This window comes from Schistocerca piceifrons, chromosome 4, assembly GCF_021461385.2.
Source record: "Schistocerca piceifrons isolate TAMUIC-IGC-003096 chromosome 4, iqSchPice1.1, whole genome shotgun sequence".
NCBI classification, from domain to species: Eukaryota; Metazoa; Arthropoda; class Insecta; order Orthoptera; family Acrididae; genus Schistocerca; species Schistocerca piceifrons.
The window spans coordinates 584,234,593-584,249,646 of record NC_060141.1 but is presented as its reverse complement, the minus strand read 5'-3'; the positions used below and the strand labels follow the sequence as shown (position 1 = coordinate 584,249,646).

Genomic DNA, 15,054 nt, shown 5'->3' with positions numbered 1-15,054 from the left:
GCTGAGAAAACCTGAGAAATTATAGTATTATCCCATGTGTTCTTACATTTCTGCTGAACCCAAATGGATCTTCCCCAGATTGCCCCATTCACATCAGTATTTTGCAGTGCTATCATATTTGGTTGACAGCCAGGCCAGCTTTATACCACTTTAATTTCCTATATTTGTTTGTCATTTTCCTCCTCATCTGTTTAGCAGATCATTATTAGTTAACTGCTTTGTCAGCGGGGAGGGGTGGTGGGGGACATGTCTCCCTCCACAGATGTGACCCCCCCCCCCCTCCCACTTGCTTTGACCTACTTGCTGGCAAGGTTTTCTGCCTCTTCCTAGATTTCCTAAAACTGCTTTTATTCTTAGCACTTTGTGTTGTGGGTGTCCCTGTCCTAGTAACATACTTTCATTTCTTTCACTTCCTGTTGTCAATAGTGTTCGCCATGACCTCTGCAATACTCACACCTGTCAGCTCAGACAATTTTTTTGTTATTGGAGTTATTACATTTTTCTTGATATCCAAGGGAATTTCGCTTGTCTCGTGTATCATGCATACAAGGTGGTTCTTAGTTCTACCAAGGATGTTAATAATTTGGAGATGTGCTCTACTCCAGATGCCTCATGTCAGTGCTCTGTCTACTTCTTCTCACAGTATCACATCACCCATCTCATCTTCACCCTACCGTACTCTTTCTACAGTATTGTTGTAAAGTGCAAAAAGTTTATCTACTGAAACTAATTTTGTATTGTTTTCTAATTTCAGGTATGGCTATTGGTAATGGTCTGTCAGATCCTGAGCATATGCTGAAATATGGTGACTACCTCTATCAACTAGGATTGATAGATAGTAGGGGCAGAGATTTATTCCATGAAAGAGAGGAGCTTGGAGTGAAGTATATTCAAGAAAAGAACTGGGATGCAGCTTTTCACGTAAGACTGTTCTTGCCATCCTTATGCCTCTAGTATGTTTTCTGTTGCTATAATTGTGGCATTAGCTTTTTATTAATCGTAGTTATTGTGATATCCTAAGTTTTATTGCTATCCGGAGTCCAAATATGTTACTGTACTTCAGCAAATTAAAGGCTCTTGAATGATGTATATTGTGACACAATGTTACAGTATTAGGCCAGTCTATAAAGAAACTGTTGCTGAAAGAAAATATTTTATTTGTATAAGACTGAAACATAAGGCATGGGGAAAACTGTGAACCTATGAAACTGAATTTAATCTTTTGAAACAGGATTTTTTCCTCTTCTTAATTCGAATCAAAAGAGCTATTGGTTCTTAAAGTGCAATCCAACACAATATTTCTGTACAACTTCTTGATGTAATACAACTTTGATGAATGCAGTCCCAAGTATATCTGCTGCCAGATACTATCATTTGTAACTTTCCAAAAATTTTTTTTTATTTTTTTTTTTTTTATTTTATTTTTTTTTATTTACAAGACAAGGTTCATATTGCTCACAGATCTGAGAGACAGAACTAACATTGTAAGTTTCAGACTGAGGAAAGACAGGCAGCAAAACACCTTCCTCATTGGAAATGTTCAGACTGACAAAAAGACACATCATGTTGAGCCTAAACTCCTAAAAGAATATACATTGAATGTGATACTAGAGTTTCAGGGAGAGCATAAGGGAACAATTGACAAGAATGGGGGAAAGAAATACAGTAGAAGAAGAATGGATAGCTTTGAGGAATGAAGTAGTGAAGGCAGCAGAGGATCAAGTAGGTAAAAAGACAAGGGCTAGTAGAAATCCTTGGGTGACAGAAGAAATGTTGAATTTAATTGATGCAAGAAGAAAATACAAAAATGCAGGAAATGAAGCAGACAAAAAAGAATACAAATGTCTCAAAAATGAGATTGACACGAAGTGCAAAATGGCTAAGCAGGCATGGCTAGAGGACAAATGTAAGGATGTAGAGGCTTGTCTCACTAGGGGTAAGATATATACTGCCTAAAGGAAAATTAGAGAGACCTTTGGAGAAAAGAGAACCACTTGCATGAATATCAAAAACTCAGATGGAAACCCAGTTATAAGAAAAGATGGGAAAGCAGAAAGGTGGAAGGCATATATAGAGTGTCTATACAAGGGCGATGTACTTCAGGGCAATATTATAGAAATGGAAGAGGATGTGGATGAAGATGAAATGGGTGATATGATACTGTGTGAAGAGTTTGACAGAGCACTGATAAACCTAAGTTGTAACAAGGCCCCGGGAGTAGACGATATTCCATTAGAACAACTGACAGCCTTGGGAGAGCCAGTCCTGACAAAACTCTACCATCTGGTGAGCAAAATGTATGAGACAGGCAAAATACCCTCAGACTTCAAGAAGAATATAATAATTCCAATCCCAAAGAAAGCAGGTGTTGACAGATGTGAAAATTACCGAACTATCAGTTTAATAAGTTACGCCTGCAAAATACTAACGCGAATTCTTTACAGACGAATGGAAAAACTGGTAGAAACTGACCTTGGGGAAGATCAGTTTGGATTCCGTAGAAATATTGGAACACGTGAGGCAATACTGACCCTACGACTTATCTTAGAAGCTAGATTAAGAAAAAGCAAACCTACGTTTCTAGCATTTGTAGACTTAGAGGAAGCTTTTGACAATGTTGTTTGCAATACTCTCTTTCAAATTCTGAAGGTGGCAGGGGTAAAATACAGGGAGCGGAGGCTATTTACAATTTGTACAGAAACCAGAAGGCAGTTATACGAGTCGAGGGACAGGAAAGGGAAGCAGTGGTTGGGAAGGGAGTGAGACAGGGTTTTAGCCTCTCCCCGATGTTATTCAATCTGTATATTGAGCAATCGGTAAAGGAAACAAAAGAAAGATTCGGAGTAGGTATTAAAATCCATGGAGAAGAAATAAAAACTTTGAGGTTCGCCGATGACATTGTAATTCTGTCAGAAACAGCAAAGGATTTGGAAGAGCAGTTGAACGGAATGGACAGTGTCTTGAAAGGAGGGTATAAGATGAACATTAACAAAAGCAAAACGAGGATAATGGAATGTAGTCGAATTAAATCGGATGATACTGAGGGAATTAGATTAGGAAATGAGCCACTTAAAGTAGTAAAGGAGTTTTGCTATTTGGGGAGCAAAATAACTGATGATGGTCGAAGTAGAGATGATATAAAATGTAGACTGCCAATGGCAAAGAAAGCGTTTCTGAAGAAGAGAAATTTGTTAACATCGAGTATAGATTTAAGTGCCAGGAAGTCTTTTCTGAAAGTATTTGTATGGAGTGTAGCCATGTATGGAAGTGAAACATGGACGATAAATAGTTTTGACAAGAAGAGAATAGAAGCTTTCGAAATGTGGTGCTACAGAAGAATGTTGAAGATTAGATGGGTAGATCACATAATTAATTGGAGGTATTGAATAGCATTGGGAGAAGAGGAGCTTGTGGCACAACTTGACTAGAAGAAGGGATCGGTTGGTAGGACATGTTCTGAGGCATCAAGGGATCACCAATTTAATACTGGAGGGGAGCGTGGAGAGTAAAAATTGTAGAGGGAGACCAAGAGATGAATACACTAAGCAGATTCAGAAGCATGTAGGCTGCAGTAGGTACTGGGAGATGAAGAAACTTGCACAGGATAGAGTAGCATGGAGAGCTGCATCAAACCAGTCTCAGGACTGAAGACCGCAACAACAACAATGTGATATGCTGCATTCAGTTTGAACTGTATTCACTGGTGTAGTGTTCTTGCTGGTTTGATGAATCATTTGACCAGGACAATAAAAATTGTTTACATGTTGAGGTCCAAATGCAACATTTACTACTCTTTGTGATACATATTAATAAGCAAATATATTAAGCAATTGAGTTTTTAAATCATAAATGGCATGGAAATGAAGTTCTTTCTGCAGTGCTTGAAGCACTGGATGTGAACTGTCTTAAAAAATAAATTAAAACATGCACTCGGTTATGTTACTTTTGTCTGTCATGAAATGGAATATCTGAATGCACAGTTTTCTTAAATTGGGTTCCAAAGCCATTATAGAGATCTATTGAAGGATAAATCCATTTTCTAATGATGTATACTATCTGCAGGAAATTGGCTGTATTATTCCTCTACTGCTTCTGTGTAGTTGCAGCTTTTGAAGCAATTTTCATGTGAAACTAACATATATATTGTAGTAAATGTGTACCAGAAATAATTCAAAACATCAAACGTCTTGCTTGTGAGACATTCGATATTTGATAGGTGGTTTATTGTTTTATTGCATCTATATACTCTATGTAACGGACAACCTACATGTTACATGATTTCTGTTGCACATTCAGACTTTTACAAGAGTTTCACTTGTAAATGGCTTCCAAAGTTGGCCAATAGTGAAATAATAAATGCAGAGTTTTGCAAAAAGTACAGGAACTTCGTGCAAAGTGCTGTTATCCATCCTTCACTGGTATAAGTTAGTTTTGGAAACGATTTACTATTATTAATGTGTTCAGAGAGAGAGAGAGAGAGAGAGAGAGAGAGAGAGAGAGAGAGAGGGGGGGGGGGAGGAGGAGGAGGAGGAGGAGGAGGGGGAGAGAGAGAGAGAGAGAGAGAGAGAGAGAGAGAGAGAGAGCACATGAACATGCTGGGTCTGCTGTTCTGAATCCATCCAATGTCAGCCTCTACTTGGATTCGACACACTAATTGTATTTTTAAATCAGGATCCATAATAAGACTGAACTGTTGGAATCATTTAATCTCTTATCACATTTACAGTTAATTTGAAATTTAGTGGCGCCTTCTTTGACACTGACCTCAGTCTCACTGAATGCCAGCTTCACACCTTGGTAAATATAAAGCCAACTAAGAAGCAGCAGTAATTACACTTTGACAATTGCCATCATTTTCATTCCTCCTCCTCTCCACTGAAGCTTTGAATCCAGATGGCAAAAGTTGCAAAGTAACCATTAAATTGGACAGGTTGTACTCAGCAGCGTGTCGTGCCAACGGTGGTCAACTCTCTTCTTGGCCATAGTTAGGCAGTGGCCATTTATTCTGGCTGAAGGCTGGTTGGTGGTCATGCTGTGCAGAAATTTCAGAACTGGTATATGACATGCTTGCTTTCACATATGACCCTGCCTCTGATGGGATAGAATAAACCTGTTACAGGACTAGAGTAGGATTTACTGCGTGAGTGAAATGAGTAGGTCTTGCACTGGGGTCTGCTACAGGGATCTTACCTCTGTGGCAAAGAGTTGGGAGAAGTAGTGGCAAAGGGATGGTGGGTGAGTGGGTGGTGGAATACCACTTTGAGGGATGAGAATGACTGTGGACATGATGGTTTGTAGCTGAAGCCATGCCGAAGAATGTGGTTCAGTTGCTCCAGTCAGGGATGACACTGGGTGATAACAGGGGCACTTCTTTGCAGCTGGTTCTTGGAGGTGGAGGCACGATTAACTGCGTATGAGAATAGGGTGTGGAAAATCAGTTTGCAGACAATGTTTATGGGATAATGCCTGTCTGTAAAGACCTTCATGGGATTATCATCCAACTGGGTCCCTCTAGAGGGCTCGCTGCTTTTTGGTGGGTTCATGCTTGGCTACCATGGAGCCCCAGCCTTTGCAGCATCTTTTCCCTTCTACACTGGATGTCGATCCTCTTGCTGTTCTTTCTCCCCTCCCTTGGGAAACATGTCAGGGCTGTTTTTCGAAATTTATTCTGCATTTCGACAGTCAGTATCAGAATATTCTCCCCTGTTTTTCATTACTTTTTTCTTTCTTCATTCATCTTCACCTATCCTTCCTCAACTTCAGCATTTGAAGTTCCTCTTTTTCTTCTTCCTCCCTGTGCACTCCTGAAGGCTGGCCCATGCTTCTGATGAGTAACAGGTGACTGAATAATGCATAATTCCCAGCCCCGGGTCGACAGGTGGGTTTCTCGCACGTACCCCCTGGTACAGGCCAGGCCCAGGTAGGGGTGATTACCTGAGCTACTACCTTCCCAAATTGCCATTTGATCCCTCTGTCAGGTGTTCAGGAGGTGTGAACAATCACCGAAGGTGTGTGCACCCCTATATGAAGGCCCCCCCCCCCCCCCCCCAGTTGGAAGGAGCGCACCATCGGAGACACTGGCAATCATGGGGGATTTTCTTGCAATGAGCCAATTATCTTCATAGTCAGGGGCTATGAAACAAACAGAATGGGGCTAATGATTCAAAGACCCTACCAGGTGCACCACCGTTCCTCATGGTTTCATGTACTGAAGACGGTCAGTCCTTCGCTGCTGTAAATCTGTTCATTATTCAGAAAGGTGTTGATGCAATTGCTGACCCTGTGTAATTCTGCTCTCGTTTCTGCAATGGCACTTTGCTTGAGCGGGCTACTTCTGATTCTCAAACACAACAACTTACCTGGTCGCTTGCAAGTTATTGGCTAGTTGGAAACACTGAATTCTACCATCTGGCACCTACAGTACTGTTCTCGCTACATCTCACTCCATGAAGGACATGGCTCGGCAGCCTCAAATTTAGTACCGTGTTTGTGAAATCGCCCAGCATCATGGTAGTGTCCCCATCTCCTCCTCCAGCATGTGTAACATGCCACCAAATTTTGGCCTCATGGGGCCAAGTCACCAGCTACACAGTCGGTGAGCCGGAAAGGACAGAATGAATACTTCCATGAAGACTTCCTGCATCCCTCGAGCCATCCAATATCTGAGTCTTTCTCTGTCAGCTGGAAAGGCTCCAAGAAGTCAAAGGCAAACGGTCTTCTCCTTCGCCGACTCGAAGATCCTCTTTGACGATGTCGCTACATGATAGCCTCGCCTGGCCAACTTCCATGTTGCTGGTGTGCACCACCAATCATTTTTCTGCCCAGGGCACCCCAGGCTGACAGAAGAATGCTGACACTTCTGCAGATCTTGTGGAGAAGGATCCTCCTGCCTCTGTGCCCTGTAGCGGCGAGTCTTTGAAGGCTGGCACTCAGCAGCCGTCGAAGTGACATGCCTTCATATTTTCCTCGTTATGACTCTCCTCCAATGGAAAATTTGTGGTCTTTGCTCAACAAAGAGGATTTATGGCTGCTTTTAGAGTCACAGCGTCCATTTGTTCTCTGCCTTCAGAAAACAAAATTTCATCATCATGACTGCTTTGAGCTCTCACATTTCTTCCGGGTTCATTTTGACCTTCCCCCATGAGGACAGCATTCCAACTCATGGAGGAGTAATGCTACTCATACAAAATGATGTTGATAGTCAACCCATCTCCCTGACTACCTGCCTTCAAGCTGTTGCAGTTCACCTTTCCCTTTCTCAATTGAACTTTTCCCTTTGTCCCTCCATCATTCGATGTCACTAGGGCAGACTTCCTCCAGCTTATTTAGCAGCTACCTCACCCCTTTCTACCGCTCGGCGACTTTGATGTGCACTATCCCCTTTGGAGCTCTCCCAGAACCTGTCGGAGAGGTGCCCTTGTGGCTGACCTTCTCAATCAACTCTTCTGCCTTAACACGAGCACCCATGTCCGTTTCAGACTCCATGCACGCCTGTTCTCATTTGGACCTATCCTTCTGCACTGCCTAACAGGCCCATCATCTCGAGTGGTCCATTCTCTCCTCGAGTGACCATTTTCCATATGCTATCCATTTGCTGACTCCTACCCCACCTACATGCACAGCTTACTAAGGCCAACTGGAGGCTGTACTCCACCCTGGCGACCTTCGATGAATAGCATTTCCCCAGTTGTGATGACCATGTAGAATATCTTACAAATGTTATCCTTGCACTGCAGAATGTTCCATAGCTCACACTTCCTCATTACTGCAACGTGTTCCGGTCCCTTGGTGGACAGAGGCATGCCATGACACATTTCGCACACCGAGACATGCTCTCTGTTTTTACCATCATCCTACGATGGCAAACTACATTCTTTATAAACAGTAGCATGCATAGTATTGTCGCATTCTTTGGGATAGCAAGAAAGCTAGCCAGATTTCATTCACTAGCTCTTCAACAGTTCCAGTCCCTCTTCTGTTGTGTGAGCCAACCTCGAACGGTTCTAACGGCTCTCTGGGTCCAAGGCCCTATTGCTATCTCCAACACCTTGGTCCGCCATTTTGTGGAGACTTCAAGCTCCTGCCTTCCTCCATTAGAAATGAGCAGAGGTGGCTCAGATGATACCCATCTCTTCTCAGAATCATGAGTGCTATAATGCCGCCGTAACTATGAGGGAACTAGATCATGCTGTCACTTCATCCCGATCCTCTGCCCCAGGGCCAGATGATGTTAACAGTCAAATGTTGCAGCACCTTTCTCTTGCGGGCACATACAACCGCATCTGGGCAGAGGGCACGTTTCCCAGATGCTGGAATGAAGCCACTGTTATAACCATACCTAAGTCTGTTAAGGACAAACATCCCTTCCTTCTAGCTACCCCCCCCCCCCCCCCCTTTGTCTCACCAGCTGTGTTTGCGAGGTTATGAAATGTATGATGCATTCCCGACTGATATGGTAGCTTGAGTCTCGCAATTTACTAACCACTGCACAGTGTGGATTTTGAGGGCGCCATTCTACAGTTTTCAATCTCATGACTTTATCACTCATGTCATGAATGGTTTTCTATGGAAATCCCAGACTTTGGCCATGTTTGTCGATTTGGAGAAAGCACGTGAGACATGCTGGAGGACTGGTATCCTCGTGTACTCTCTACACATGGTGCTTTCGTGGCCGCCTGTCCTGTTTCTTTCAGGAATTTTTAAGACAGAGTTTTCAAGGTACTTGTGGATTCTGCCTTGTTGGAAACCTTTATCCAGGAAAACGTTGCACCTCAGGCTTCCGTCCTGAGCATCATCCTCTTTGTTATTGCCATTAACCCAATAATGGCCAGTCTCTGCCAGGCATCTCTGGCTCCCTTTTCATTGACGATTTTTTCATCTATTGCAGTTCTCCACGGACGTCTCTCATTGAGCAGCATCTTCTGTGATATCTCTATCATCTTTACTCATGGAGAATTGACACTGGCTTTCGTTTTTTTTTTCACTGACAAAACCATTTGTATGAATTTCTGGGGGCACAATTAGTTTCTTCCACCATCTTTACATCTTGGGCCTGTTACTCTTTCGTTCATTGAAACTATTAAATTTCTAGGGCTCTTGATAGGAAACTTTCTTGGTCCTCCCATGTGTGTCACCTGGAAGCCTGCTGTATGCAGTTCCTTAATGTCTTACGTGTCTTCAGTAGTACTTCCTGGGAAGCAGATTGAACCACCTTCCTCCATTTGTACCAGTCCCTTGTCAGTTTGAAACTAGACTATGATTGTTTTGTTTACGCATCTGCACATTTGTCCCTCTTACACCATCTTAATACTATCCGTTTGGCCACTGGCACTTTTTACCCTAGCCTGGTTGAGAGTCTGTATGCAGCAGCTGCAGAACTACTGCTGTCCTACTGCCATGACTTTCTCCTCAGGAGATATGCATGCCGTCCATCTGCTGTGCGTGGCCACCTGGCCTCCTCCTCCAATAACTCCTTTGATTGCCAGAATGGGGCGTGCCCCTCTTCTCTGTTACCTCTTGGAGTTCGCTTTCGGCTCTTGCTCCAGCAACTTAACTTCATGCTACCTTCAACCTTCCCGTTGGGTGTAAACTCTTCACCATCTTGGCTTCGTGCGGCAGCCCGTGTTCACCTTGGCCTTCAATTGCTTCCTAAGGACACTACTTCAGCCTCACTCTATCACCTTCAGTTCATAATCTTCACATGGAACTTCGCGATTGTACCTTTGTGTACACTGATTGCTCTCGGACAGATCATGGTGTCGGGTGTGCCTTCGTCATTGACACAGACAGTTTTTCAGTATCTGATTCTGGAACTTGCCCAGTATTTACAGCAGAACTCTTCACCCTGCATCAGGCCACACAGTATCTGGTGACATAGGCTTGTAAATTTGCAACATCTGCTCTGACTCTCTGTGCCCTTTAAAGCTTCTGTGTGCCGTACACAGCCCATCCCTTTCTTGATGGAGACACTGTGAGATTTGTGGGTTCCTGGTCATGTCAGGCTGACAGGAAATGAGGCCACTGACACTGCTGCCAAGGCTGCGGTCCTTGTACGTCAGCCCACTAGTTCTTACATTACCTCTAACGATCTCTGTGTTGCCATCTGTCAGCAGATGGAGTGCCTTCATGGGATCAAGCTCCATGTTATTAAGCCTCTCCCAGTGGTTTTGATGACCACCTCTCACTCTTGCTGTGAGGAGATCATTTTAGCTAGGTTGCATATTGGGAACTGTCTTTTAGCCAACTCCATTTGTTAAGTGGTGCACATTGTGCCCAACTTTTGACTGTCTTCCATTTCCTGACCGAATTTCCTTTTTAATCACTTACTTTTCTTGTTTGTGCTTGCCATCTGAGTTACCAGTCATTTTGGCGAACAATGAGTGGGCTGTAGACCGTGTTTTACTTTTTATGTGTCTTAGCAATATGGCGAAGACCATTTAATTTTTAGTTCAGACCTCTGTGTCTCTATGGTGTATTTTATAGACATTTCTCCACATCCCTGTTTTTAGCTGTCTTCTCTTCTGTCAATTGATATTAACATGTAATCATTTTTAATTCCTCTCTTCGTCGTTGTGTTCTACAGTTTTGCTGTGGTCGCTTATGACCCTACTTTTTTTTGCGCCCTAAAACAAAACAAACAAACATCATACTGGGCTAGGGAATCATTATCACTACAAATACACCATGCATGGGTGCACTGGCTAAATGGGGACAATTTTTTGCTGTCAAAGGGGTGACAGCTGTCAGAATGCAGATACAATATATGTTTTTTCATTACACATATGACACACACACAATCATAGAATAAATTTGAACTGTAGAACATGTAAGTCACTGTTGTGAGACGGATAGCCCAGTGGTAAGGCATTGGGCTTTTATTTAAGAGGAATTAGCCGTCTAGATCCAGATTTAGCCTTCCAGCAATTTCTTTAATTCACTAAAGGTGAAAGCTGAGTTGGTTCCTTTGAATGGGTGTGGCTGATGTCGTTCACACTTCTTCCCTAACCCAAGCTTGTGCACATTTCTGAAGATCTTGTCATTGACTGAATATAAATCCTAATCTTCCTTCCTTTTCTTTCACTAATAGGGTTATGGTTCGTCATTTTAATCTCAGGGATAAGAACAAAATAAACCAAGGCTGAAATGTGACTGAAGGAGTGCTGTTCTTGTTACTCTCATTGAAATTTCATGTTAAATATAACTAATAAATTTGCTCAGAGATTCAGTAGGGCAATCATCTTGGTCTTGTTGTGAACATAAAAGTCGCCCCTCACAACAGAAAATTAAGAAAGATACCAAGTTAGAATTTTTTTAAAAAAAAAAAAAAAAAAACTGGTTTGTCCGTAGACACCATTCAAAAGGAAATACATTGTTTGAATAGGAATGCTACTGTGTGAGGAGTACAGATTGCAGGGATACTGCCCATGATCTTTGATGTGCTGTTCCTTGTGGGCATAGACTTTTTGGTGCAGTTAAAATTCATGTATTTTATGCACTAATCAAGAGAGATGTTCAGTTGGAGTTTTCCTTCGGAGATGCAATCAAAAGTGTAGCTAAAGTGACATGAAAGTTGTCTTTGTGCAAGACAGGTGCAATAAAGTTATGGTCCTCTTTTAAAATATTGGAAATGGCAAAACTATGTTTTACAGCACCTTGAGGTGACTGATAGTCCTAAATTAGTAAACACAAATGTGTTTGTATTAAAAACATCTAATTTTATTAGTAAAATGTTGAAGGTTTTTTGCAGTATAACTTCATACACTCCTGGAAATGGAAAAAAGAACACATTGACACCGGTGTGTCAGACCCACCATACTTGCTCCGGACACTGCGAGAGGGCTGTACAAGCAACAAGCAATGATCACACGCACGGCACAGCGGACACACCAGGAACCGCGGTGTTGGCCGTCGAATGGCGCTAGCTGCGCAGCATTTGTGTACCGCCGCCGTCAGTGTCAGCCAGTTTGCCGTGGCATACGGAGCTCCATCGCAGTCTTTAACACTGGTAGCATGCCGCGACAGCGTGGACGTGAACCGTATGTGCAGTTGACGGACTTTGAGCGAGGGCGTATAGTGGGCATGCGGGAGGCCGGGTGGACGTACCGCCGAATTGCTCAACACGTGGGGCGTGAGGTCTCCACAGTACATCGATGTTGTCGCCAGTGGTCGGCGGAAGGTGCACGTGCCTGTCGACCTGGGACCGGACCGCAGCGACGCACGGATGCACGCCAAGACCGTAGGATCCTACGCAGTGCCGTAGGGGACCGCACCGCCACTTCCCAGCAAATTAGGGACACTGTTGCTCCTGGGGTATCGGCGAGGACCATTCGCAACCGTCTCCATGAAGCTGGGCTACTGTCCCGCACACCGTTAGGCCGTCTTCCGCTCACGCCCCAACATCGTGCAGCCCGCCTCCAGTGGTGTCGCGACAGGCGTGAATGGAGGGACGAATGGAGACGTGTCGTCTTCAGCGATGAGAGTCGCTTCTGCCTTGGTGCCAATGATGGTCGTATGCGTGTTTGGCGCCGTGCAGGTGAGCGCCACAATCAGGACTGCATACGACCGAGGCACACAGGGCCAACACCCGGCATCATGGTGTGGGGAGCGATCTCCTACACTGGCCATACACCAGTGGTGATCGTCGAGGGGACACTGAATAGTGCACGGTACATCCAAACCGTCATCGAACCCATTGTTCTACCATTCCTAGACCGGCAAGGGAACTTGCTGTTCCAACAGGACAATGCACGTCCGCATGTTTCCCGTGCCACCCAACGTGCTATAGAAGGTGTAAGTCAACTACCCTGGCCAGCAAGATCTCCGGATCTGTCCCCCATTGAGCATGTTTGGGACTGGATGAAGCGTCGTCTCACGCGGTCTGCACGTCCAGCACGAACGCTGGTCCAACTGAGGCGCCAGGTGGAAATAGCATGGCAAGCCGTACCACAGGACTACATCCAGCATCTCTACGATCGTCTCCATGGGAGAATAGCAGCCTGCATTGCTGCGAAAGGTGGATATACACTGTACTAGTGCCGACATTGTGCATGCTCTGTTGCCTGTGTCTATGTGCCTGTGGTTCTGTCGGTGTGATCATGTGATGTATCTGACCCCAGGAATGTGTCAATAAAGTTTCCCCTTCCTGGGACAATGAATTCACGGTGTTCTTACTTCAATTTCCAGGAGTGTATTATAGAAATGCTGCAGACTGTAACTGATTGATGAAATACTACTTTACAAAGGAATAGAGCTAGATGATTGTAGTTTTCCATTTGTGTAGTCAACAGCTGACATGAAGCAAACCCATTTCTGTCAGAAATGGGATTTCCTTCAGTTCCATCCTCAAATGAATAAACATGTTGTATCTTTAGGGAACTATCAGGAGTAGCTTTCTTTTGTCCTCACAGGATCGACTGTTATGAACAAATCTTTACTACCTAAGGTAAAGAGCTTTCATCGACCTGAAGTCTGATTTGAACACCACAGTGGTTTTTTTGTCTGTCTGGTACACATATCCTTTGAGTTTCTGTCTCTCAGGATGGTTAAAAAATAAGTTCAGGTAACCTGAAACTAGTCATAATTTAAATAAAAAGAATTGAATCTTGCAACTTTGACTGTTTCTACATCAAACTGGCTAACACAAGTTGCTGGCTATTATTAACTCAGCCTGCTGCTAAAGCACAGCACTTTACTAAGCACATTACTATCCTACCAAAGGAATACCATTGCCTTACTCAGACCATTACTGATTTACCAGGCAAGGTAAAGGAGGGTCCTAAGGTTTAACATGGATTCCAAACCACAGTGCATCTCAGCAATTTTTCATATTATCAAGCATTAACAGAGGTGAAAGAAGTAATGAGTGACAAATAAAAACTCTAGAACTAATTCGGGATGAGACTCTAGAAATCTGGATCCATAGTCCTGCACTTGACAATTGAACCACCAAGCCACGTGATGTTACCCCTGCAAAATGTGATATGTACATACATCATTTACAGTAACATATTCCACAATACAATTACAACTTGTGTATTATCACAACATTGTGATTGAGCATTTATTGCATTGCTGATTTAATGAATAACACAGCAAGCTTTCCTCCCATTATGCACTTGGTTTTGCACATCAGACTTACTCAGCTCTGCAGTCAGTTTTTAATTCATTAATCATGTTCTGTAGATCTACAGTGAGTGAAACATGCAACGATGTAACAAGAAGTCTCTAAGGAAGAACTGAAACACTTCAAGATTGAAAAAGCAGGTAGTTCTATTTAATGGTTTTTCTATCAAAAGTCCATGGCTTCATGAAATTTTTGTTCAAATGATAGTCCAGTTAAAGTTTAATTGGAGAGATACGGAAATGAAAACAGTACATTCTGTAAACATTCCTTGCAACAAAAGTTATTGGATTTTTGTATGTTACTGTTGTTTTTTCCCCTCATCTTCTTGCGTTGCTCTTAATCTACCTTCATGTGTGAATGTTTCGACATAATGCCTGAGTACTCCAGTTCTTTTCATACTCTTTTTTCACAAGATGAAGAAACTTGAATCTTGTAAAACAAGTGTTTTGTTTGCATGTGTACCTGCTGTTGCTGCTGCTGCTCAGTAACAGGAACGTTATCTCTTCATTTAACTGGAGAAAATCATGTTTTATAACTAAGGATTAGAGCTAACCATTTGCAGTGTTTCGTAATTTGCATGTGGCTTGGCTGTAATATGTTTTTAAAATTTGTTGACAGGTATTTGATGCACTGCTGAATGGTGATTTGCTGTCAACGGGAACTTTATTTTACAACTTGACTGGATTCTTAAACTACTTCAATTATCTTAGTGACAAACCACTAAAATATGGAGGTGATATAGGTGAATTCGTGCAACTAACTAAAGTAAGACGTGCTATCCATGTTGGAAATCGGACATACAATGATGGCACAAAGGTTGAAGTGTTTCTTAAGGAAGATATCATGCAGTCTGTTAGACCGTGGGTTAGTAATCTTTTTTTGATTTGGCGCATTATAATTGGTTGGTGAAAGCCTGTGTCCATAAAAACGAT

General features: G+C 43.0%; 1 protein-coding gene across 1 annotated transcript in view; it reads left to right on the top strand.

The window, feature by feature from the left end:
• LOC124796239 (venom serine carboxypeptidase) overlaps window positions 1–15,054 on the top strand; it is a 132,249-nt gene that overhangs the window by 105,328 nt on the left and 11,867 nt on the right. Inside the window, exons 5-6 of the mRNA XM_047260329.1 lie at window positions 755–921; window positions 14,741–14,986. Of these exons, the coding sequence (XP_047116285.1) occupies window positions 755–921; window positions 14,741–14,986 (413 nt within the window). The remainder of the gene's footprint in view (window positions 1–754; window positions 922–14,740; window positions 14,987–15,054) is intronic.